The sequence below is a fragment of the Elephas maximus genome, chromosome 2 (assembly GCF_024166365.1).
Source record: "Elephas maximus indicus isolate mEleMax1 chromosome 2, mEleMax1 primary haplotype, whole genome shotgun sequence".
In the NCBI taxonomy this organism is placed as follows: Eukaryota; Metazoa; Chordata; class Mammalia; order Proboscidea; family Elephantidae; genus Elephas; species Elephas maximus.
In genome coordinates, this window is record NC_064820.1 from 44,620,873 (window position 1) to 44,647,601 (window position 26,729).

The 26,729-nt window shown below is 42.3% G+C and overlaps 1 protein-coding gene across 3 annotated transcripts in view; it reads left to right on the forward strand.

The window, feature by feature from the left end:
* Window positions 1-26,729, forward strand: part of OSMR (oncostatin M receptor) — a 96,298-nt gene that overhangs the window by 30,329 nt on the left and 39,240 nt on the right. For all 3 annotated transcript variants that reach the window (XM_049862712.1, XM_049862717.1, XM_049862724.1), the window contains exons 3-5: window positions 12,154-12,326; window positions 20,703-20,874; window positions 24,854-25,129. In XM_049862712.1, coding sequence (XP_049718669.1) covers window positions 12,154-12,326; window positions 20,703-20,874; window positions 24,854-25,129 — 621 coding nt within the window. The remainder of the gene's footprint in view (window positions 1-12,153; window positions 12,327-20,702; window positions 20,875-24,853; window positions 25,130-26,729) is intronic.

A 26,729-nucleotide genomic window follows, 5' to 3' on the forward strand; every position in this document is an offset into this window, starting at 1 on the left:
TCAAAGATGCATGAGGCTCAAGCCCAGGCTTCCAGAAAACTTCAGTCTAGATTGTGAGATTGACAGCAACAAGCTACCATATAAGGCACAGTGAAACAAGGGCCAGGGAAGGATGGGATGATTATGGGTGCACCTGCTTTCAGAATCCATTACCAAATCCTGTTCTGCATCCCACTTTGGTGACTGCTGTCTGGGGTCTTAAAAGCTAACAAGGAAAATATTAGCCCAGGAAACAAAAAGGGCCACATAAACCAGAGAGTCCACCAGCCTGAGACCAGAAGAACTAAATGGTGCCTGGCTACCACCAATGACCATTCTGACAGGAAACACAACAGAGAGTCTCTGATGGAGCAGGAAAAAAGTGGGGTGCAGTACTCAAATTCTAGTAAAAAGCCCATACTTAATGGTCCGACTGGGACTGGAAGGACCCCAGAAGACATGGCTCCTGGACTCTCTGTTAACCCAGAACTAAAACCATTCCTGAAGCCAACTCTTCAGACAAAGATTAGGCTGGACTGTAAGACATAAAATGATACTCATAAAGAATGTGCTTCTTAGTTCAAGCAGATTATGAGAGTAAATGGGCAGCTCCTGTCCGAAGGCGAGATGAGAAGGCAGAAAGGGGCAGGAGGTAGTTGAATAGACACGGGAAACCTGGGGTAGAAAGGAAGAGTGTGCTGTCATATTATAGGGATAGCAACTAGGATCACATAACAATGTGTGTATAAATTTTTATATGAGAAACTAACTTGAGCTGTAAACTTTCACTTAAACCAGAATTAAAAAAAAAAAAAAAAGAAGAATCCGTTGCTAAATCCAAGGTCATGAAGTCCACACTGAGATTTTAGTTAGCACCATAGCCCTCCCCAGCATCTCATTTACAAAACATCACATGGGATGAGAAACTTTCAGGGAAGATAGCCATTGAATGTCTCTCCCTTTATTTAGGTCTTTTCTTTCTTTCATCATCATTATGTAGTTTTCTGCATGTAGGTACTGCCTTAGTTATCTAGTGCAGCTATAACAGACATACAACAAGTGGGTGGCTTTAACAAAAGTAAATTTATTTTCTCACAGTTCAGGGCGCTGGCTCTAGGGGAAGCCTTTCTATCTCTGTCGGCTCTGGAGGAAAATCCTTGTCAGTTCAGCTTCTGCTTTCTGGTTCCTTGGAATCATGTGTCTTGGCATCTGTCCTACTCCATCTCTTTCTCTGCTTGCTTGTTTAATCTCTTTTTTATATCTCAAAAGAGATTGACTCATGATACACCCTACACTAATCCTGCCTTATTAACGTAAGAAAGACAGCCCATTCCCAAATGGGATTATAATCACAGGCATAGAGATTGGGATTTACAACACCTATTTTTGGGGGACATAATTCAATCCATATCAGGCACTGTACATATTTTGCTGAATTTATACCTAAATATTTAATTTATTTGGTGTGAATGTAAATGTTATAATGTTTTTCATTTCAAATTCCAGTTATTCATTGCTAACATATAACCAGGGCCCTGGTGCTGTAGTGGTTAAGGGTTTGGCTGCTAACCGAAAGGTTGGCAGTTCAAATCCACCAGTCACTCCTTGGAAGCCCTATGGGGCAGTTCTACTCTGAACTGTAGGGTTGCTATGAGTCGTAATCAACTCAATGGCATTGGGTTTTCAGTTGACTTTTCTGTATTAACCTTGTGTCCTGTGACTTGCTGTAATCACTTAGTAGTTCCAGTCTTTTTTAAAATCAGTTTTTTGGGATTTTCTACATAGAAAATCATGTCATCTGTAGACTCAGATTTATTTCTTCTTTCCCAGTCTGTATACCTTTTATTTCATTTTCTTGTCTTATTGCACTAAAAAAAAAAAAAAAATTTTTTTTTTTATTTTATTGCACTAACTAGGACTTCCGGGGTGATGTTGAATAGAAGTGATAAGAGGGATCATCTTGCCTTTTCTTGATCTTCGGGGAACAGCACCAATTAATTAATTAAGTAGGATGTAACCTCTAGGTTTTTTTGTAAATGTTCTGCATCCATTCAGAAGTTCCTGCCAAATCTGGAAGGCATTATGCTGAGTGAAATTACTCAGTTGCAAAAGGGCAAATATTGTATGAGGCCACTATTATAAGAACTCAAGAAATAGTTTAAACAGAGAAGAAAATATTCTTTGATGGTTACAAGAGTAGAGAGGGAAGGAGGGAGTGGAGTATTCACTAATTAGATAGTAGACAAGAACTATTTTAGGTGAAGGGAAAGATAGCACACAATACAGGAGAAGTCAGCACAACTGGACTAAACCAAAAGCAAAGAAGTTTCCTGAATAAACTGAATGCTTTGAAGGCCAGAGTAGCAGAGGCAGGGGTTTGGGGACCATGGTTTCAAGGGACATCTAAGTCAGTTGGCATAATAAAATCTATTAAGAAACACTCTGCACCCCACTTTGGTGAGTGGGATCTGGGGTCTTAAACACAAGCAAGTGTCCATCTAAGATGCATGAATTGGCCTCAACCTACCTGGACCAAAGGAAAATGAAGAACACCAAAGACACAAGGTAATTATGAGCCCAAGAGACAGAAGGGGCCACATAAATCATAGACTACATCAGCCTGAGACCAGAAGAACTAGATGGTGCCCGGCTACACCCGATGACTTCCCTGACAAGGAACACAACAGAGAATCTCTGATGGAGCAGGAGAGCAGTGGGATACAGACCTCAAATTCTTAAAAAGACCAGAGTTAATGCTCTGACTAAGACTAAAAGGACCCCGGAGGCCATAGTCCCCAGACCTTCTGTTAGCCCAAGACTAGAACCATTCCCAAAGCCAACTCTTTAGACAGGGATTGGACTGGACTATAAGATAGAAAATGATACTGGTGAGGAGTGAGCGTCTTGGCTCAAGTAGACACATGGGACTATGTGGGTAGCTTCTCTCTGGAGGGGAGATGAGAAGGCAGAGGAGGACAGAAGCTGGCTGAATGGACATGGGGAGTAAAGCGTGGAGAGAAGGAGTGTGCTGACTCATTAGGGAGAGAGCAACTAGGAGTACATAGGAAGGTGTGTATAAGTTTTTGTGTGAGAGACTGACTTGATTTGCAAACTTTCACATAAAGCACAATAAAAATTTTAAAGGTTAAAAAAAAGAAGTTCCTGCCAGAGGAGTTTTCAGTGCAACGCATTGAAATATAAGTGATCACGTCTAGAAATGGGATGTTTTCACTTTATAACCATTTAATAATCTATGAAATACTTCCAAAAAGAAAACTCACATTTAAAATTTTTTTTTCTTATTTTGTTGCTATTGTTGTTGAGAATATTTCACAGCAAAACATACCATTTCAATAGTTTCTACATGTACCATTCAGTGACATTGATTAGATTCTTCCAGTTGTTCAACCACTCTCACCTTCCTTTTGTGAGTTGTTCCTCCCCCATTAACATAAACTCGCTACCTCCTAAGGTTCCTATCTCATCTTTTGAGTTGCTGTGGTCAGTTTGATCCCATACAAACAGTTCTTAAAAGAGCATAATGCTCAAGGCAGATATTTTTTACTAGTTAAGCTAAACTATGGTTTTAAGAAGACTTCAGGGGATATTTTTGGTTTAGGGTTTAAAGATTATCTCAGGGCAGTAGTTTCAGGGGTTCATCCAGCCTCCATGGCTCCAGAAAGTCTGGAGTACATGAGAATTTGGAATTCCATTCTACATTTTTCCTCCTTTTGATCAGGATTCTTCTATAGAATCTTTGATCAAAATGTTCATTAATGATAGCCAGGCACCATCCAGTTCTTTTGGTCTCATGGCAAAGGACGCAGTTGTTCAAGCAGGCAATTAACCATGCATTCCATTTCCCCCTCCTATTCCTGCCTCTCCTTCTTCCTCTGTTGTTCCAGGCGAACAGAGACCAATTGTTGTGCCTTGGATGGTCACTTGAAAGCTTTTAAGACCCCAGAACTATGAAATGAACTAGGAAATAAACAGAAGTACTGAACACATTATTAGGCCAATTAACTGGGATGTTCCATGAAACCATGACCCTAAACATCCAAAACAAGGAACCAGATCCCAGGAGGTGTTCGGTTGTACATAGCAGCCTCAGCAGCTAAACCCAAAACCAAACCCGCTGCTGTCAAGTTGATTCTGACTCATAGTGACCGTATAGGACAGAGTGGGACTGCCCCATGGAGTTTTCTCAGGAGCTACTCTTTTTGTTGTTGTTGTTGTTGTCATAAGTAAGTCTATCACACACCTTTTGGCAGTTCAGCTTTTTACAGATGTACTTCTTATTGACAGCGCTTGTAATAATAGCCTTGCAACCCTACCCTTAATCAATGCAATTTTTCCATCACTGTAAACCCATCCCACCTTCCCTCCCTCCCCCTCCTAGCCATCACTAACAAACTTCAGTCTCTATACATTTGCCTTTTCTTGTGTTTTTTTTTTTTAAATAACTTTTATTAAGCTTCAAGTGAACGTTTACAAATCCAATCAGTCTGTCACGTATAAGTTTACATACATCTCACTCCCTACTCCCACTTGCTCTCCCCCTCTTGAGTCAGCCCTTTCAGTCTCTCCTTTCTTGACAATTTTGCCGGCTTCCCTCTCTCTCTATCCTCCCATGCCCCCTCCAGACAAGAGTTGCCGACACAATCTCAAGTGTCCACCTGATATAATTAGCTCACTCTTCATCAGCGTCTCTCTCCCACCCGCTGACCAGTCCCTTTCATTTCTGATGAGTTGTCTTCGGGGATGGTTCCTGTCCTGTGTCAACTGAAGGTCTGGGGAGCATGGCCGCCGGGATTCCTCCAGTCTCAGTCAGACCATTAAGTTTGGTCTTTTTATGAGAATTTGGGGTCTGCATCCCACTGATCTCCTGCTCCCTCAGGGGTCCTCTGCTGTGCTCCCTGTCAGGGCAGTCATCGATTGTGGCCGGGCACCAACTAGTTCTTCTGGTCTCAGGATGATGTAGGTCTCTGGTTCATGTGGCCCTTTCTGTCTCTTGGGCTCTTAGTTGTCGTGTGGCCTTGGTGTTCTTCATTTTCCTTTGCTGCAGGTGGGTTGAGACCAATTGCTGCATCTTAGATGGCCGCTTGTTAGCATTTAAGACCCCAGACGCCACATTTCAAAGTGGGATGCAGAATGATTTCATAATAGAATTATTTTGCCAATTGACTTAGAAGTCCCCGCAAACCATGTTCCCCAGACCCCCGCAGTTGCTCCGCTGACCTTTGAAGCATTCATTTTATCCCGGAAACTTCTTTGCTTTTGGTCCAGTCCAATTGAGCTGACCTTCCATGTATTGAGTATTGTCTTTCCCTTCACCTAAAGCAGTTCTTATCTACTGATTAATCAATAAAAAACCCTCTCCCACCCTCCCTCCCTCCCCCCCTCGTAACCACAAAAGTATGTGTTCTTCTCAGGTTTACTAGTTCTCAAGATCTTATAATAGTGGTCTTATACAATATTTGTCCTTTTGCCTCTGACTCATTTCGCTCAGCATAATGCCTTCCAGGTTCCTCCAGGTTATGAAATGTTTCAGAGATTCGTCACTGTTCTTTATTGATGCGTAGTATTCCATTGTGTGAATATACCACAATTTATTTACCCATTCATCCGTTGATGGACATCTTGGTTGCTTCCAGCTTTTTGCTATTGTAAACAGAGCTGCAATAAACATGGGTGTGCATCTATCTGTTTGTATGAAGGCTCTTGTATCTCTAGGGTATATTCCGAGGAGTGGGATTTCTGGGTTGTATGGTAGTTCTATTTCTAACTGTTTAAGATAACGCCAGATAGATTTCCAAAGTGGTTGTACCATTTTACATTCCCACCAGCAGTGTATGAGAGTTCCAATCTCTCCGCAGCCTCTCCAACATTTATTATTTTGTGTTTTTTGGATTAGTGCCAGCCTTGCTGGTGTGAGACGGAATCTCATCGTAGTTTTAATTTGCATTTCTCTAATGGCTAATGATCGAGAGCATTTTCTCATGTATCTGTTGGCTGCCTGAATATCTTCTGTAGTGAAATGTGTGTTCATATCCTTTGCCCACTTCTTGATTGGGTTGTTTGTCTTTTTGTGGTTGAGTTTTGACAGAATCATGTAGATTTTAGAGATCAGGCGCTGGTCGGAGATGTCATAGCTGAAAATTCTTTCCCAGTCTGTAGGTGGTCTTTTTACTCTTTTGGTGAAGTCTTTAGATGAGCATAGGTGTTTGATTTTTAGGAGCTCCCAGTTATCGGGTTTCTCTTCATCATTTTTGGTAATGTTTTGTATTCTGTTTATACCTTGTATTAGGGCTTCTAGGGTTGTCCCAATTTTTTCTTCCATGATCTTTATCGTTTTAGTCTTTATGTTTAGGTCTTTGATCCACTTGGAGTTAGTTTTTGTGCATGGTGTGAGGTATGGGTCCTGTTTCATTTTTTTGCAAAGGGATATCCAGTTATGCCAGCACCATTTGTTAAAAAGGCTATCTTTTCCCCAGTTAATTGACACTGGTCCTTTGTCAAATATCAGCTACTCATACGTGGATGGATCTATGTCTGGGTTCACAATTCTGTTCCATTGGTCTATGTGTCTGTTGTTGTACCAATACCAGGCTGTTTTGACTACTGTGGCTGTATAATAGGTTCTGAAGTCAGGTAAGGTGAGGCCTCCCACTTTCTTCTTATTTTTCAGTAGTGCTTTGCTTATCCAGGGGTTCTTTCCCTTCCATATGAAATTGGTGATTTGTTTCTCTATCCCCTTAAAATATGACATTGGAATTTGGATAGGAAGTGCGTTAAATGTATAGATGGCTTTTGGTAGAATAGACATTTTTACTATGTTAAGCCTTCCTATCCATGAGCAGGGTATGTTTTCCACTTAAGTATGTCCTTTTGAATTTCTTGTAGTAGAGCTTTGTAGTTTTCTTTATATAGGTCTTTTACATCCTTGGTAAGATTTATTCCTAAGTGTCTTATCTTCTTGGGGGCTACTATGAATGGTATTGATTTGGTTATTTCCTCTTTGGTGTTCTTTTTGTTGATGTAGAGGAATCCAAGTGATTTTTGTATGTTTATTTTATAACCTGAGACTCTGCCAAACTCTTCTATTAGTTTCAGTAGTTTTCTGGAGGATTCCTTAGGGTTTTCTGTGTATATAATCATGTCATCTGCAAATAGTGATAACTTTACTTCTTCCTTGCCAATCCGGATACCTTTTATTTCTTTGTCTAGCCTAATTGCCCTGGCTAGGACTTCAAGTACGATGTTGAATAAGAGCGGTGATAAAGGGCATCCTTGTCTGGTTGCCGTTCTCAAGGGAAATGCTTTCAGGTTCTCTCCATTTAGAGTGATATTGGCTGTTGGCTTTGCATAGATGCCCTTTATTATGTTGAGGAATTTTCCTTCAATTCCTATTTTGGTAAGAGTTTTTATCATAAATGGGTGTTGGACTTTGTCAAATGCCTTTTCTGCATCAATTGATAAGATCATGTGGTTTTTGTCTTTTGTTTTATTTATGTGATGGATTACATTAATGGTTTTTCTGATATTAAACCAGCCTTGCATACCTCGTATAAATCCCACTTGATCAGGGTGAATTATTTTTTTGATGTGTTGTTGGATTCTATTGGCTAGAATTTTGTTGAGGATTTTTGCATCAATGTTCATGAGGGATATAGGTCTATAATTTTCTTTTTTTGTAATGTCTTTACCTGGTTTTGGTATCAGGGAGATGGTGGCTTCATAGAATGAGTTGGGTAGTATTCCATCATTTTCTATGCTTTGGAATACCTTTAGTAGTAGTGGTGTTAACTCTTCTCTGAAAGTTTGGTAGAACTCTGCAGTGAAGCCGTCCGGGCCAGGGCTTTTTTTTGTTGGGAGTTTTTTGATTACCGTTTCAATCTCTTTTTTTGTTATGGGTCTATTTAGTTGTTCTACTTCTGAATGTGTTAGTTTAGGTAGGTAGTGTTTTTCCAGGAATTCATCCATTTCTTCTAGGTTTTCAAATTTGTTAGAGTACAATTTTTCATAATAATCTGAAATGATTCTTTTAATTTCATTTGGTTCTGTTGTGATGTGGTCCTTCTCATTTCTTATTCGGGTTATTTGTTTCCTTTCCTGTATTTCTTTAGTCAGTCTAGCCAATGGTTTATCAATTTTGTTAATTTTTTCAAAGAACCAGCTTTTGGCTTTGTTAATTCTTTCAATTGTTTTTCTGTTCTCTAATTCATTTAGTTCAGCTCTAATTTTTATTATTTGTTTGCTTCTGGTGCCTGATGGGTTCTTTTGTTGCTCAGTTTCTATTTCTTCAAGTTGTAGGGACAGTTCTCTGCTTTTGGCTCTTTCTTCTTTTTGTATGTGTGCATTTATTGATATAAATTGGCCTCTGAGCACTGCTTTTGCTGTGTCCCAGAGGTTTTGATAGGAAGTATTTTCATTCTCGTTGCTTTCTATGAATTTCCTTCTTCCCTCCTTAATGTCTTCTATAACCCAGTCTTTTTTCAGAAGGGTGTTGTTCATTTTCCAAGTATTTGATTTCTTTTCCCTAGTTTTTCTGTTATTGATCTCTAGTTTTATTGCCTTGTGGTCTGAGAAGATACTTTGTAATATTTCGATGTTTTGGACTCTGCAAAGGTTTGTTTTATGACCTAATATGTGGTCTATTCTAGAGAATGTTCCATGTGCACTAGAAAAAAAAGTATATTTTGCAGCAGTTGGGTGGAGAGTTCTGTATAAGTCAATGAGGTCAAGTTGGTTGATTGTTGTAATTAGATCTTCCGTGTCTCTGTTGAGCTTCTTACTGGATGTCCTGTCCTTCTCCGAAAGTGGTGTGTTGAAGTCTCCTACTATAATTGTGGAGGTATCTATCTCGCTTTTCAATTCTGTTAAAATTTGATTTATGTATCTTGCAGCCCTGTCATTGGGTGCATAAATATTTAATATGGTTATGTCTTCCTGATCAATTGTCCCTTTTATCATTATATAGTGTCCTTCTTTATCCTTTGTGGTGGATTTAAGTCTAAAGTCTATTTTGTCAGAAATTAATATTGCTACTCCTCTTCTTTTTTGCTTATTGTTTGCTTGATATACTTTTTTCCATCCTTTGAGTTTTAGTTTGTTTGTGTCTCTAAGTCTAAGGTGTGTCTCTTGTAGGCAGCATATAGATGGATCGTGTTTCTTTATCCAGTCTGTGACTCTCTGTCTCTTTATTGGTGCATTTAGTCCATTTACATTCAGGGTGATTATAGATAAATAAGTTTTTAGTGCTGTCATTTTGATGCCTTTTTATGTGTGTTGTTGACAATTTCATTTTTCTGCATACTTTTTTGTGCTGAGGCGTTTTTCTTAGTAAATTGTGAGATCCTCATTTTCATAGTGCTTGACTTTATGTTAGTTGAGTCGTTACGTTTTTCTTGGTTTTTATCTTGAGTTATAGAGTTGTTATACCTTTTTGTGGTTACCTTATTATTTACCCCTATTTTTCTAAGTAAAAACCTAACTTGTATTGTTCTATATCGCCTTGTATCCCTCTCCATATGGCAGTTCAATGCCTCCTGTATTTAGTCCCTCTTTTTGATTATTGTGATCTTTTACTTATTGACTTCCATGATTCCCTGTTATGTGTATTTTTTTTTTAATTAATCTTAATTTGTTTTTGTGATTTCCCTATTTGAGTTGATATCAGGACGTTCTGTTTTGTGACCTTGTGTTGTGCTGATATCTGATATTATTGGTTCTCTGACCAAACAATATCCTTTAGTATTTTTTGTAGCTTTGTTTTGGTTTTTGCAAATTCTCTAAACTTGTGTTTGTCTGTAAATATCTTAATTTCGCCTTCATATTTCAGAGAGAGTTTTGCTGGGTATATGATCCTTGGCTGGCAGTTTTTCTCCTTCAGTGTTCTGTATATGTGGTCCCATTCCCTTCTTGCCTGCATGGTTTCTGCTGAGTAGTCAGAACATATTCTTACTGATTCTCCCTTGAAGGAAACCTTTCTTTTCTCCCTGGCTGCTTTTAAAATTTTCTGTTTATCTTTGGTTTTGGTGAGTTTGATGATAATATGTCTTGGTGTTTTTCTTTTTGGATCAATCTTAAATGGGGTTCGATGAGCATCTTGGATAGATATCCTTTCATCTTTCATGATGTCAGGGAAGTTTTCTGTCAGGAGTTCTTCAACTATTTTCTCTGTGTTTTCTGTCCCCCCTCCCTGTTCTGGGACTCCAATCACCCGCAGGTTATCCTTCTTGATAGAGTCCCACATAATTCTTAGGGTTTCTTCATTTTTTTTAATTCTTTTATCTGATTTTTTTTCAGCTATGTTGGTGTCGATTCCCTGGTCCTCCAGATGTCCCAGTCTGCATTCTAATTGCTCGAGTCTGCTCCTCTGAGTTCCTAGTGCGTTGTCTAATTCTGTTATTTTATTGTTAATCTTTTGGATTTCTACGTGTTGTCTCTCTATGGATTCTTGCAACTTATTAATTTTTCCACTATGTTCTTGAATAATCTTTTTGAGTTCTTCAACAGTTTTATCAGTGTGTTCCTTGGCTTTTTCTGCAGTTATCCTAATTTCATTTGTGATATCATTAAGCATTCTGTAAATTAGTTTTTTATATTCTGTATCTGATAATTCCAAGATTGTATCTTCATTTGGGAAAGATTTTGATTCTTTTGTTTGGGGGGTTGGAGAAGCTGTCATGGTCTGCTTCTTTAAGTGGTTTGATATGGATTGTTGTCTCCGAGCCATCACTGGGAAACTAGTTTTTCCAGAAAATCCGCTAAAAAAAAAAATGCAGTCAGATCCCTATCAGAGTTCTCCCTCTGGCTCAGGCTATTGAGATGTTAATGAAGCCGCCTGGGGAGGGTGGGGGAGGGAACAGAGAGATAGGAGAGTAGCACCTCAGAATATAGCCAGAGTTGCTTGTCTTGCTTGGAATGACTATTATATCTGAGACTCCCGCGGGGCACGTCGCCTATGTGTGCTGGCTGTGTGGAGATTGCCCCCGGGGGGTGTGGCCCGCTGGAGTCACGGTCAGATTCTCCGCTTCCAGCCCCACGCCCAGTGTCAAGGCTCCCCTACTGGGACGGTGCACTCTCGACTCCAAAATCAGTCGCTGCCTCCCGGGGACTTCTCGTCCCTCCAGCCGCGTGGCCGTGCCGCCTCCGAAAACCAGTTGGGCCTCCTCCCGGGGTTAGTTCAGATGGGTGGAGCAGGTCCCCGTGCTTGTGCCGTGACCGAGTGTTCCGGCAGGGACGCTGTTCTCCCCGCTCCAATACCAGTCGCTGCCTCCCAGGGACTTCTCCTACCGGCTGCGTCCCACGCCGCCCGCGCGACCCGGCTGGTCCCCTTCCCGGGGTTAGTTCAGGGGGGTGGAGCAACTCTCCGTGTTTATGCCGTACCTGCGTCCAGTCCAAATCCCTGCGGGACGGTTCCCCGGCTCGGACGCTGCTCTTTCTGCTCCAAGACCAGTCACTGCCTCCCGGGGACTTCTCCTACCGGCTGTGTCCCACGCCGCCCGTGGAACCGGCTGGTCCCCCTCCCGGGGTTAGTTCAGGGGGGTGGAGCCGCTCTCTGTGCTTGTGCCGTACCTGACTGGTACGCTGGCTCCAGGCTCTGGAAACAATCGCTGCTTCCCCGTATTAGTTCATTCTCCGTCTCTAAATCTGTGTTTGTTGTTCAGGGTTCGTAGATTGTTATGTATGTGATCGATTCACTTGTTTTTCCGTGTCTTTGTTGTAAGAGGGATCCGAGGTAGCGTCTGCCTAGTCCGCCATCTTGGCTCCGCCCCCCTTTTCTTGTGTTTTTATGTGAGATCATACAGTACCTGTCAAAACTTATTTTTTTCTAGAAATATGAAATTTATGAAGAAAGTCCTCTTTATTCCGTCTTGTTTTAAGTTTCCAGCTAGACTCTCCAGTAATCAATCCTTTTAACTGTGCATCAGTTTGCTAACTTGCCATATATTGTTGAGCAAGTCATTTCTCTCATCTAGGTCTTAATTTCTTTATCTATAAATTGATTTCTGAATTTTCTTCCAGCTTTTAAAGGTGTCTGGTTCTGGGATTCACATAGGAGCAGTGTTTTCCAAGCTCAACAGTGATGATATTGAACAGTTTAATCATCTGTGGCTACTCAGTCATGCTCCCATTAAATGTCATTTCGTACTTGTTTTGGTCTTTCAGTTTTGTCTGAACCTCGACCATTGACTCCTGAATCGCTTGAAGTTTCCATCAATTCCACATGCCAATGCTTACATTTACAATGGAGCATCCACAGCCTTCCTCACCATCAGGAACTACAAATGATTTTTCAGATACAGATCAGTAGAATTACAACATCCAGTGTCGTCTGGGTGGTAAGTATTTTTTTGCTCATTATTTTTAAAAATCCCTTTTTTTATGGCATAATTTGTCCTTTAACATTCCGTAAACTCAATATGAACACATTTTAGCAGCTCAAAACAGTTTTCGTAAGCATTTGTATTTCTGTGCTTTAAATAAGAGGATTCATGCCAAATTTACTTTGGTAAATAGAATGGGACAAGTAGGAAAGTAGATTATCTTCTCAGTCTGCTCTGTTCCCTTTAGGAGAACTAGTGGGTCTGTCCCCATAAGTACTGGCTTCCAGAGATCCCTGGGGATCAATCATCTCATTCCTTTCCCTTCTTTTTTCTCTATCGGAGATTTTCCTAAATAAGATGTAATAATTCAGCAACGTTTTGCTTGCCAGTGCAGCTTCCTGTCAGTTAGTTTGCTTATATTGTGCTGAAATGGAAGAGACAACGAGTCCTAATACTTTTATATTCCAGCCAACAGAGAGGGTCTCCATGGGCCATGTTAGAGAGAAACTCACTCTGTCATTTGTTGCCCCACACGTGGTTTTTTCTACAACAAATTAATCAAATCCTTATTTTCACACTCTTTTTTGTCTTTGGATTACTTGGGATAGATTTTTTGCTCATCTTGGTTTAAATAATGGTCATGTCTATTTTGCCTGATTCTTTCCCATCTAGAGCATTGGGACACTTCAGTAATTTCTTTCAAGAAAAAAAAAAAAAAATCACTGAATTGATGCATTCCAGGCAACTTTTATCTCTTTATCTCAGAAATATGACTGTTTCTGGTCTGGGGGACATAATGTATATAGTATGTAAAGACAGTGATTATCCTGGAATGTTCAAGGGCAATGGAATGTTTTCCATTTGAGGGAACCTGAGAGATCACTGAAGGCGAGGGAAGCATGGTACTGGGTTATTGCTTGTTGTCTTAGCAGCCCAGGGCCCGTTCTCTCAGGAGCAAAGACCTGTGTGCAGGACACCCAGAATACTTAGTTCCTTTAGTTGACGGCCGTGGTGGGTTTAGTAAAGCATAAAGGCCCCAGGTTTTAAAGTTTTGCTGCTAACCGAAAGATCAGCAGTTTGAATCCACCAGCTGCTCCTTGGAAGCCCCATGGGACAGTTCTACCCTGTCCTATAGGATCACTATGAGTCCAAATCGACTCAATGGCACACAACAATTACTTTCTAGCCTTCCATGCCTGTTATTGTATTTGGTACCTGAGCAAGTGGCTCAGTTAAATTCAATTCTGACTCTGTCGATTCAGGATTAATATCAGGTCTATAGTTCTGCCCCTCAAAGGGCAGTTTTCCACAGTGAGAGTTGATTAGTGTTCTTATTTTAAACAACAGTGGTGCTTACGTGCAGCTGTTCATACTCCACCCTCAGCTCATGTGTGGACCTCCCAGGAATCTGTCTCATTTTTGTATTTTTGTTGGATACACTGGTTGGTGATGTAGAGTGCAGTAAAACATTTAACAAAGGTCATTTAGAGGCTTAGCATTGCCAAAGAAAAATAAATCTTAGGGAAGTGTTAGAGGAATTGGCAGAAATCTAGTGCTTAGCACCCAAAACCAACCAAACCCATTGCCATCGAGTCGTTTCCGACTCATAGCGACCCTACAGGACAGAGTAGAACTGTCCCATAGAGTTTTGAAGGAGTGGCTGGTGGATTTGAACTGCCAACCTTTTGGTTAGCAGCCAGCCTCCTAACTACTGCACCACCAGGGCACCATTAGAGAAAATACCGTTAACCATTCCAAGTTGACCTCATCCTTTATCTAAAAGACAGTAAATTTCTGATTGGTGTACTAATCCTCTTTGCAAGGTAAAGCAGCTGGAATTTACTACTTGAGTAATCTACCGGGGTTTAAGCTTCTTCAGAGTAGAGGTATTTTTTCTGCTTTGCTTTTTTAAAATTTTTATCGTGGTAAAATATATATAGCAAAGCATTTGCCATCTCATCCTTTTTTCTGCGCACACTACAGTGACGTTAGTCATATTCACCATGTTGTGTAACTATCACCACCATCCATTTCCAAATGTTTTCATCATTAGCAAAAACCCTCCGAGTAGAGTTTTGCCTTGGCCGTTGTGTTGTCCTCCCCCACCCCAACACCCAGCATGGGTGAGACTACAGCAGGTAAAGAGACAGCAGCACAAAGAGGCTTGTGTGCTGCTCTCAGTGACAGAGCCAGGGCGCTAGTGACAGAGCCAGGGCGCTGTCCCACCTCATGCCCATACAGCCTCCCAGCCATCAGTGGCCGTGTGTCCCACAGAACAGACAGTGTCACGAGAAGCCCTCCTCTGAATCTCTCAGGCCAGAAGTTGAAGGAGTAACATTAAGATCTCTTCCAGTTAAGGAGGATAAAGCTGGGAAAGCCAGTTGCCACTGAGTTGACTCTGACTAATGACAACCCCATGTGTGTCAGAGAGAGTTTTCAGTGGCTGATTTTTTGGAAGTCAATTGCCAGGTCTTTCTTCTGAAGTGCCTCTGAGAGGGCTCCAACTCCCAGCCTTTCGATTAGCAGCCATTTGCACCACACAGGGACTCTGAAGCCAAGAAAGGCCCTGGGGACTTATACTTTCTCTTTTGTTTGTACCACAGTCTCCCCCTCCTGGTGAAGTGCCTTGTAATGCAAGCCTGACAGGGTACCCTTACTCGTGCAGAGAGGGGGAAACTTCTAGACTCCATGGCTCAACATTACTGTTTTCTGAAACACACCAAAGGAAAAGCATCTCTACCCAGGTGCTTCCTGCTGGAACGAGGCACAGAGCTGTCTCCCAGAAGTCACCTGGCACTCAAAGCTGCCAGTACCTCCTGGTCCTACCAGAGGCCCAGGTTCTGCCCTGCCCTTCCAGCTACTTGCTTTATTATTTTGTAAATGGCAGGGGGGAGGGAGTGTGCTGGAGCAGAGTAACAGTCAAGCTTGGAAGGAGGCCTGGAGCATGAGTCAGGCCAGGGATAAAGCTTCTGCCTCAGGAAGTCTGCCAGTGACCTCAGCTGATTTCTATGTAAATGTTTGTGCCAGTTTCTTGTGATTTACTCATATCTGGGAGGGCCAAATTAAACTTCCACTTCAATTGATGAAAACAGCCCAAACACAATTTGTAACATTAAAAAAAAAAAAACAAAACCGAATTGATGCATTCAAAGAAAGTTTTCTCTCTTCCATTTACAGGGCTTTAAAGGCCAAAAAAAAGGACAAGTTGAGGTTAGATGGAATCCATACAAAGTATGTCTGGGAAAGATAAAACTTACTGCATACTAATGAATTGATTGAATAATTCAGCACGTATTTCAGACCGTGGGCCCAAGTCCAGGCATTATGAAGTTGTGGGAATATCCATGCTGAGCACACTAGCAGGAATAAGGAAATAAGCATGCAAATCAGTGTGTTCTAAATGTGGTAAGTGTTAGGCAGGTGACATACAAGTGCTATGGGGATGGGGTTTGGCCAGACCTTCACCAGAGAGTTGGAGGAAGGGCTGTTGGGGCCAAAATAAGAAAGAGGATTAGAAGTTCACTTAGCACGGAGGGTGGACAAGAGTTCTCTGAAAATCCAGAGTTTATTAGTGGTTACCAAGGGCACAGAGAGGTGGTTGCTTAAAGAATACCTTTTCAGGAGGTGACATATGATCAGGAACCAATGGTACTGAAGGAAGAGGTCCAAGCTGCACTGAAAGCATTAGCAAAAAACAAGGCTCTAGGAATTGTTGGAATCAATTGAGATGTTTCAACAAACGGATGCAGCACTGGAGGTGCTCGTTCGTCTATGCCAAGAAATTTGGATGATAGCTACCTGACCAACTGACTGGAAGAGATCTATATTTATGGCTACTCCAAAGAAAAGTGACCCAACCAAATGTGGAAATTATTGAACAATATCATTACTGTCACAAACAAGAAAAATTGTGCTGAAGATCATTCAAAAGCAGCTGTAGCAGTACATTGATAAGGAACTGCCAGGAGATCAAGCCAGATTCTGAAGAGGATGTGGAACCAGGGATATCATTGCTGATGTCACATGGATCCTGGCTGAAAGCAGAGAATACCAGAAAGATGTTTGCCTCTGTTTTATTGACTGTGCAAAGGCATTCAACTATGTGTATCGTAACAAATTAAGTTTAACATTGCAAAGAATGGGATTCCAGAACACTTAATTGTGCTCATGAGGAACCAGTACATTGATCAAGGGGCAGTCATTTGAACAGAACAAGGGGATACTGCATAGTTAAAAATCAGGACAGGTGTGCGTCAGGATGTATTCTTTCACCATACCTACTCAATCTGTATGCTGAGCAAATAATCCAAGAGGCTGGACTATATGAAGAAGAACGGGGCATCAGGATTGGAGGAAGACTCATTAACGACCTGCATTATGCGATGACACAACTTTGCTTGCTGGAAGTGAAGAGGAGTTGAAGCACTTACTGGTGAAGATCAAAGACCACAGCCTTCAGTATGGATTACATCTCAACATAAAGGGAACAGAAGCCCTCATAACTGATCCAGTAAGCAACATCATAATAAGTGGAGAAAAGATTGAAGTTGTCAAGAATTTCATTCTACTTGGATCCATAATCAGCACCCATGGAAGCAGCAGTCAGGAAATCAAAAGACGCATTGCATTAGCCAAATCTGCAAAAGACCTCTTTAAAGTGTTAAAAAGCAAAAATGTCACCTTGAAGACTAAGGTGTGACTGACCCAAGCCATGGTGCTTTCAATTGCCTCATATGCATATGAAAGCTGGACAAAGAATAAGGAAGACCGAAGAAGAATTGACACCTTTGAATTGTGGTGTTGGTGAAGAATATTGAATATACCACGGACTGCCAAAAGAAGGAACAAATCTGTCTTGAAAGAGGTACAACCAGAATGTTGCTTAGAAGCAAGGATGGTGAGACTACGTCTCACATACTTTGGACATGTTATCAGGAGGGATCAGCCCCTGGAGAAGGACATCATGCTTGGTAAAGTAGAGGGTCAATGAAAAAGAGGAAGACCCTCAACAACATGGATTGTCACAGTGGCTGCAACAATGAGCTCAGGCATAACAATGATTGTGAGGATGGTGCAGGACCAGCAGTGTTTTGTTCTGTTGTTCATAGGGTCGCTATGATTTGGAACTGACTCAATGGTTCCTAACAACAACAGTAACATGTAAAAAAGAGAGAGAGAGAGAGCACTCCAGAAAATCAACAGGGTTAGAGCAGAAGTCCCCAGTGAGAGACTTTGGTAGCTTCTGGCCTGAAAGCAGTCACTGGGGAGCACCGACCCCACGGGGGCAGGCGTGACATGAGGCCGGGGCCTCTGGACTGTGGGGATCTTGCTCAGCTTTTGTGCTTTATCCTGAACAAATAAGAAGAAGGGAATGATGAAATCTGACCTGACATTTTAAAAAGCCCACTGTCGCTGCACAGGCAGCTGGGGGCCTGGAGAAGGAAAAATGTGACCGGTGTGAGGGAGGCTGGGGTGGGTCCTGGGGAGATGTGCTAGGCAGAGTGGCAGTGGGTGTGAGAGAAGGATGAATTTGAGAGACATGTAGGAGGTAAAATCCACTCAGTGGCTTGCTGACATTACAGCAAGGTCACCATGATTGATATACAGGTAGTTCCACTTTTATTTTTTGTATTTGCTCTTAAAAAAAAAAAAAGAAAGAATGAAGCAAAATGTACTCAAGGCTTCTCACATTACTAGTCAAAGTTGCATGGATCAGGAGCTCATGACTTATAGTTTAAAATATATATATATAGTACTCTAGGAATAAAATAATTCCACGTGCTGAAATAAAATGCAGATGTTTTTAAAATACAGGTTCTGCATGTAATGAAGAGGGATATGCACAGTTAGGTAACCCCCTGCCCCACTCCAGGGGTGTGTTGTGTTCTCCTGTGTGCTATTTAAGGTTGTTGTCCTTCGCTATCAAATCTGTTCTGACTCCTAGCACCCCTATAGGACAGAGTAGACTGCCCCATAGGGTTTCCTAGGCTATAATCTTTACGGAAGCAGGCTGCCACATCTTTCTCCCAGGGTGCAGCTGGTGGTTCCAACTGAAAACATTTCAGTTAGCAGTGGTGCGCTTAACCACTGCACCATCAGGATCCTTGTTGAAGGTTAGAAACCTGAAAAGGGGTAGGTAGAGGTGAAGAGAAGGCCAAAAAGATTGCTGACTCTGGGCTATATGTGACATGCGTGGTGCCCATCCTCCTCTATGTCCCACTTAGCATTTGCCCTTAGAAAGCCGGATGGGGGTTAGTTTTCCCCAGGAAGTGCAAAGTGTTTGGTGTCTTCATTTCCCAGCTCTAGAGAAAAAAAAGCAGGAAGCAGGAGCCCAGGGCAGGGGGGCGGGGGGAGTTGGGAGGCACACCAAGATGCAGGAATGACTAGAGTTATGGAGACACAGAGAAGAATGAAGCACAGCCCCTGCTCTCTTGGGCCCAAGCTCTAGTCACGGCACAAAGCACAGAAGAAGTACTTACAACTAGGCACAGTATCCACCACCCATCTGTCAGTTTGTTGTACAACAGTGATGTGCATGGAAGCTAACGCATCAGTATTTCAAATACCAGCAGGGTTACTCATGCTGGACACGTTTCAGTGGAGCTTCCAGACTAAGACAGACTAGGAAGAGAGGCCTGGCAATCTGTGTCCAAAAATTAGCTCATAAAATCCTATGGCTCATAACAATATTTTTTATTAATATAGTTCTGAAAGATGAGCCCGCTAGGTTGGATAGCACTCAAAATACACAGTGGCCACAAGAATGGTCTTGGGTATTCCAGATGGCACAGAACCAGGCAATATTTCATTCTGTTGTACACGGGGTCACCGTGAGTCAGAGCCCACATGAAGGCAACTAACGACAACAACAAACGCAATACACAGCAGGGCTTCCAGAGAGGTGGAAGTGAAGGGATCCCAGAGGAAAGAACAAGAAACGTGGCATGAAGGAGATGGGATGTGACCTGGGCTTGAAGGATGGGACTCATTCCCAATGTGGGGGGCAGGGGGGCAGTCACTCTAAACCAGGTTCAGATAGTCTGTGAGCAAACACTGAGGTGTAAAAGCATAAGAAATAGTCCAGAAGTGTGGGGTACGCCACTGTGTCCAGAGAGAAGATTCTTGTAAGGGAGAGCAATCAGAGAGAACTCTGGAGAGACAGGTTAGAGCCGGATTGTAGAGGGCCTTGAATGACAGGATAAGGCATAAAGGAGCCAATGACAGCTATGGAATTAGAGAATGGAAAGGCCAATGTCTTAGAAAGATTAAGACAAAAGGCTGCACCAAAAGACCAAATTGCAGTCAGACTTGGGCAAGCCTCCCAGAGAACAGTGAGACATTCCTGTGTGATTGACAGCTCTGGGAGCTAAAGGTCCTGATAGAGGGAGCTCCAGGGAGGAATCTGGTCCATGTGGCCATTGCATCTGAAAAGACAAGAGACAGAAAACCAGAGGAGATGTGGGACTCTGGGAGACACTTAACGTCTGGGAGATACTTAACGTCTGGGAGATAGTGGAACTCAGAGTGTGTAATGAAGGACAGCCCTCTTCTGCTGAGATTTGGCAAACCTGATCTGACCTTGGCTAAAAATAAATATAAAAATACCCATCAACCTTGCTAACTTTTTAAAGGGTGACTTATTTGATTTTCTAGTTTGCAATAATTTTTTTAGCAGTTCTGTATGACCAGCACTGTCAAAGTCTCTGTAGGGAACCACTTTCTGTCTCTGATCTCTTCCCCCAAGACTTGTGTAGCTTCTGTTTTCTCTACCACTTACTCCGCATAAGCCCCACGGAAGTGGAGGGATATAGGAATTGGGACCATTACCAATTCCTGTGGTGGCTTGGATGTTGCTATGATGCTAGAAGCTATACCACTAGTATTTCAGATACTAACAGGGCCACCCATGGTGGACAGGTTTCAGCAGAGCTTCCAGAGTAAGACAAACTAGGAAGAAAAACCTGGAGATCTACTTCTGAAAATTAGCCAGTGAAAATCCCATGGATCACAGCAGAATATTGTCCAATATAGTGCTAGAAGATGAGCCCCCTAGGTTGGGAGGCACTCAAAATACACAGTAGCTGCAGCAGGAGACTTGAATATATGAACAAACGATCGTGAGGATGGCACAATCTGTTGTCCTCTTCTGTTGTACATGGGATCGCCATGAGTCAGAGCCGACTTGACAGCAACTAACAGTGGCAACAAGGAACTGGGAGCAGAGTTTTCTAAAGGCAAAGGCTATGGCTGGGTCCCTGGGAGCTCACCAGTTAGGAATAGACTACGCTTACAACATTGTGGAGTTACATTGTCTCTTAGGTTTATGTTTTGATAATGAAACTAGTCAAGGTATTTTCCAGAACCAGATGTTTCCAGACTTTTCCCTTCTAGGGGAACTACAGTACCACCGTGAAGGAGAACCAGGTTCTGCAGTGGAGTTGGGAATCTGAGCTCCCTTTGGAATGTGCGACACACTTCGTAAGAATAAGGAGTGTGATGGACGATGCCAGGTTCCCCAAGCCGAGGTCCTGGAGCAAGTGGAGTTCATGGGAGGAAGTAGACGGTAAGAAGTGAGGTGGTTACTGTTACTTGGGGATCAGTAGAGTCCCTTTGAGGAAGCCTGGGTAGACACAGACATTATTTTCTTGTGAAACTAACACACATGGGTTTGAAACTTGCCACTGGGAGATAAATGTCTGAGGTTTTACCTCCAAATTTATTAATTGAGATAATTATGCAAATTCATAAAATTATGTGTGTGGTTTCAAAATGTGTAAAGTATGTGTATGATAGAATACTAAGTAAACAAAAGCAGAACATAAATTATAGATATGTTTTTATTAGCCTAGCACAAAATGTGTAGTGGGAGTCAGGATACTTTTTCTGTAAAGGACCAGATAGTAAACATTTTAGGCTTTGAGGCCGTATGGTCTCTGTCATGATTGCTTAACTCTGCCAGTGTAGTGCAAAAGCAGCGATAGATAATATGTAAACAAATGAGCACGGCCATGTTCTGATGAAACTTTATTTATAAAACCAGATGGTGGGCCACAGTTGGCTCATATACCTTCTTTTGCCAACCCTTAATTTAGAGAGAGAGAGGAAACCCTGGTGGCATAGTGGTTAAGAGCTACGGCTGCTAACCAAAAGATCGGCAGCTTGAATCCACCAGGTGCTCCTTGGAAATTCTATGGGGCAGTTCTGCTCTGTCCTATAGGGTCACTAGGAGTCAGAACTGACTTGATGACAATGGGTTAACCTAGAGAGTATGTCCAAAGCACACTTGTTATCAGGAGGGATCAGTCCCTGGAGAAGGACATCATGCGGTAAAGTAGAGCTTCAGCGAAAAAGAGGAAGACTCTCAACAAGATAAATTGACACAGTGGCTGCAACAATGGGCTCAAGCAGAACAAAAATTGTGAGGATGACACAGGACCAGGCAGTGTTTCATTCTGTTGTGTATAGGGTCACTATGAGTTGGAGCTGACTTGACAGCACCTAACAGCAACAAAAATCTAGAGAGAAGGGAGCCCAGCTGGCACAACAATTAGGCACTTGCCTGCTAACTGAAAGGTTGGCAGTACAGTCCCACCCAGCAGCTCATCAGAAAAAGACCTGGCGATCTGCTCCAGTAAAGATTACAGCCTAGGAAGCCCTATGGGACGGTTCTGCTCTGTCACATGGAGTCGCTATGAGTCCAAATCGACTCGATGGCACCTAACAACAATAACAATCTAGAGAGAAGGTGGAAATATGAAAAATGAAAGCAGCTCTTTGTTAGAGTGATGAGATTATGGATGAATATATTTTAAATGTTCTTTTTTAAGGATATTTAAAATATTTTGGTAATTTAATTTTGTTGCACCTAAAATTTACAGGGTTTTTACCATAATTTTTTAAACTCCAATTAAGCTATCTAACCTAATCAGGTACCCATGAGTCAGTTCTGACTCATGGTAACCACATGTGTGTCAGAGTAGAACTGTCTTCCATAGGGTTTTCGATGGCTGATTTTTCTAAAGTAGAACTCCAAGCCTTTCTTCTGAGGCATTTTTGGGTAGATTTGAACCTCCAACCTTTGAGTAGGCAGCCCAGCTCATTAACCCGTTACACCACCCTGAGATCTCAGTTAAGCTGTAGGCCTGCACTAAAGCAGTGATGAAGATAAAGGCGTTTGTCTCAAATATATTCTGAACTTATGTCTAAAATTACTGCCAATAAAACCATTCCTTTGTTGCTCAGTTATGCATATTTATTAACTTACCCCTATAACATATTAATCCATGAATAGCCTAGTGATTCATTTAAAAATATAATAGAATTAAATGTACATAGCCCTTACCTTATTGCAATCACTGTTTTAAGCATCATGAAGCCAAAACCAAATTCGATTCTGACTCATGGCGACCTCATGTGTATCGAGTAGAACTGCTTCACAGGGTTTTCTTGGCTGTAATTTGAATGGAAACAGACCACCAGGCCTTCCAAGGTACCGCTGGGTGAGTTTGAACTGCCAGCGTTTAGGTAAATAGTTGAGCGCAAACCATTTGCACCACCTAGTGACCCTTTGGAAACCCTGGTGGTGCACTAGTTAAGAGTTCAGCTGCCAACCAAAAGGCTGGCAGTTCAGATCCACCAGGTGCTCTTTGGAAACTCTATGGGGCACTTCTACTCTGTCCTATAGGGTCTCTATGAGTTAGAGTCAACTCGATGGCAATGGACTTAGATTCGGTTAGTGACCCTTTACGCATTGTACATATTAGTTAATTTATTTCTTGCCCCGGCCCTGTGAGATATGTGTTATTCTTATCCCCATTTCACAAAATGAGGAAACTGAGACAAAGGCCATCAAAGCTACTAAGTAGTGAAGCTGGTATTCTAGCCCAATCTAGCACCAAGGGCATGCTCTTAACCATTCCATCCTGCTGCTGAAAGAGGGCTATGTTTACAGAAAAAATAAAGATTTAAAAGATAGTAAGAAAAAATTAAAAAAAGGAACATTGTAAACAACTTTAATGAAATGGACAGATTTCTCAAAAATCTAACCTGAAAACTCATTAAAGAATAGGTAGAAAACCCAAATAGTTTTCAACCACCAAAGCACAGGTTCTCAACCTTGGTTGCACATTAGAATCACCTACAGAGGTTTAAAAAAACACCTTGCCCACGACACACCCCACACAGCTTTGAAAAAAACCATGCCCAGGCCATACCCCATGGGTGAGGTTGGTGATGGCAATTTTACTGGCCCAGCAGGGGCCGGCAGCCAGACTGCAGTGGGCTGAGAAGGGATGAGGAAATGATGAGACCTGAGCCGCAGGTATGGGTGGCTCCTTTAAGAAGGCCGATTGTGGAGGAGAGGCTGGAGAGGGCGTTACTAGGGAGACGTGAGGTAGATGGGAAGAGAGCCAAGCATTTTCTTAAGTCAATGAGAAACTTCTGGGTGACAGTGGAAATCCCCAGGTGTCATGAAGAACAGCCCTCTTCTGCTAGGATTGGGCCAATCTCATCTGGCCCTGGCTAAAAATAAATACAAAAATGTCTGTCCATCTTGCTGATTTTTTAAAGGATGACTCAATTAATTCTCTAGTTCGTAAGAATTTTCATAGCAGGTTGAAGCCACAAAGTATTTGAGTGACTGGCATTTCCGGGAAGGAAAGAGTTGTGCTCTACAGCCCAGTGTAGAGGTTATGAGGGACACCAGGCTTTTGGGCTGCGTAGACCTTGCAGGCCTGAATCTGACCTTGCTGTACTGACTGAGCAAATTGGGGCTCCATCTTGCCTGTCCTTTTGTTGTGAGGTAACAAGGATGACATGAGAGAATGTACACAAACCTTAAACATGGGTCTACCACATGGCTGGGACTCAACAGAAAGCAGCCACTGTTATTATAATAACCCTAAATATAACCCATTGCCCTGGAGTTGATTCCAACTCATAGTGACCCTATATGACAGAGTAAAACTGCCACATAGGGTTTTCAAGGCTGTAAGCCTTATGGAAACAGATTGCCATATCCTTCTCAGTGGAGTGGCTGGTTGGTGGGTTCAAACCACCAACCTTTCAGTTAGCAGCCAAGCACTTACCTACTGTGCCACCAGGGCTACTTACCCTAACCATAGAAATAATATGATAACCAGCAGTGTTGCTCAGTGGAGAAAAGACCTGGAAATCTGCTTCCGTAAAGGTTACAGCCTAGGAAACCCTATAGGCCAATTCTGCTCTGTCCTAGAGGGTGACTATGAGTTGGAATCAATTTGACAGCACATAACAACGACAGCGGCGGTAGCAGATAGCCATGGTAGTAAGAGCAGCAGCAGTGGTGTTCATGTAACCATAGGAGTGATGGTGGAAAGAATTGTTTTGTTTTTTGGCACACACTCAAATTTATGGGTTTGGTGTAGAAATTTAGGCTTCTGTTTTCTCAGGGAGGTGAAAGGATCTAAAGTTACCTGCTGATGCTGAGAGTGAGGTGGGAGGGGTGATTTGAATTTTGAGTGAGATTCTAACTGAGCTTTCTCATTTTTTCGTATGTCTTGCAGCACAGGATTCTCTTGGACATAATGCCCTCTTCGTTTTCCCCAAAGACAAGCTGGTGGAAGAAGGCTCCAGTGTCACCTTTTGTTACGTCTCTAGGAGGAATCTGAATAACGTATCCTGTTATTTGGATGGTGAACAGATCCATGGAGAACAGCTTACTCCAAATGTATCCACATTCCACTTGAGTCATGTTCTTTACAAGAGGACAACAGGGACAAACATCTACTGTGAAATGAAGCAGGGAAGGAAGCTGGCAGGCACCGTTCTTTATGTATCGAGTAAGTCAGCAAATTCCCTGTGCCCCTGTCTCCCCATTTCCTGTGGAATGCGCTTGAATCGCCTTTACCGGAAGACAAGCAAACATTTCCGCTCAGTGGCTTTGATTTACTTTTGCTTTCCAAGCCCTCTAGCAGAGACCCTGGAAAAGTTATCCTGAAGCACTGCTTCCAGGATTTCCTATTGTCTTTTTTGTCCTTACTGATAGTTCTATTCCTAGAAACCAACAAAATGAAAGGGGAGAAAGTTCAGGGCATGACCTGGGCCACTGGGAAAATATCCTGCTTTACCTTGTTTTTGTTGTGTGCTGTCCAGTCGATTTTAACTCATAGTGACCCTGTTTGATAGGGTTTCCTAGGCTATAATCTCTATAGGAGCAGATCACCAGGTCTTTTCTCCCACAGACCAGCTGATGGGTTTGAACCACCAATCTTTTGGTTCGCAGTTGACCACTTAACCATTACTCCACCAGGGCTCCTTTGCTCTGCCTTAGCGGTGTGGATTTACCGCAGAATGAGGAGGGAGGGGAGGGCTTCATGTTGGGAGACCCCACAAAGGTATCCGGACTGTGGTCCAGCAAATCTGGATTTGAATTCTCTTGTCATCGCTGCAGGTGTCAAAAGGGCCAAGTTTCTTACCCTCCCTGAGCCTGCTGCCTCCTCTGTGACATGGGGGTGAGAGTGGCAGTTGTGAGGATTAATGAATGAACCCATGGACAGTGTGTGGCCCTGATATGATAGCCACATGTAGGAAGAGTTCAGCAAATGGAGGCCATTACTTTCTGTCTGTGTGTGGAAAATGTCAGGAGCCTTCATGGACTCTGTTTAGAGGAGGGAACATTTTTAGTTTTACATAGGTCTGTGTGCACACTCAGCAACCTCCTGGACTTGGGGACTCGTTTTTGCCTGCACAGTAGGACAATTCCTGTGATTTTCCCCTCCCTGCTTTCTCTGCCAGAGGAGGTTTCTGATCTCCTGGAGACTTGGTGTACCGGATTGAACTGTGGCCTTGAAAATATATGGGTTGGAATCCTGATCCTTATACCTGTGGATGTAATCCCATTTAAGAATAGCATTTTGTTAGGTTAGTGAGGCTGTCATATAGGATTTTATCTTAGAAAATGAATAGAGAGATACTCAGGTTTGACATGCATAAACTCATTTAGTTTATTGCAAGCTAGTCATGGCAAGGCATGCAAGTAAGACCTTACAGCATTCATTTAGAACAAGGGAATCAGAATTAGCAATTAAAATTACAATGTTAGTTCAACGGTTAGAGTCTTTAGACTTCAGACTTTTACCTTTAACAAGAGGTTTCAGGAGGAAGGCTTAACCATGGCGCCAACTTAGTGGGAATCCCTTGTAGCTAGGGTCCAAGGTCAATGGCAGCAGACAGAATCTCATTTTCATCTCTGGCTTGGTCATCTAGTGCTGCTATAACAGAAATACCACAAGTGGATGGCTTTAACAAAGAGAAATTTATTTTCTCACAGTCTAGTAGGCTAGAAGTCCAAATTCTGGGCATCAGCTCTAAGGGAAGGCTTTGTCTCTCTGTCAGCTCTGGAGAAAGGTCCTTGTCTTCAGTCATCCCCTGGACTAGGAG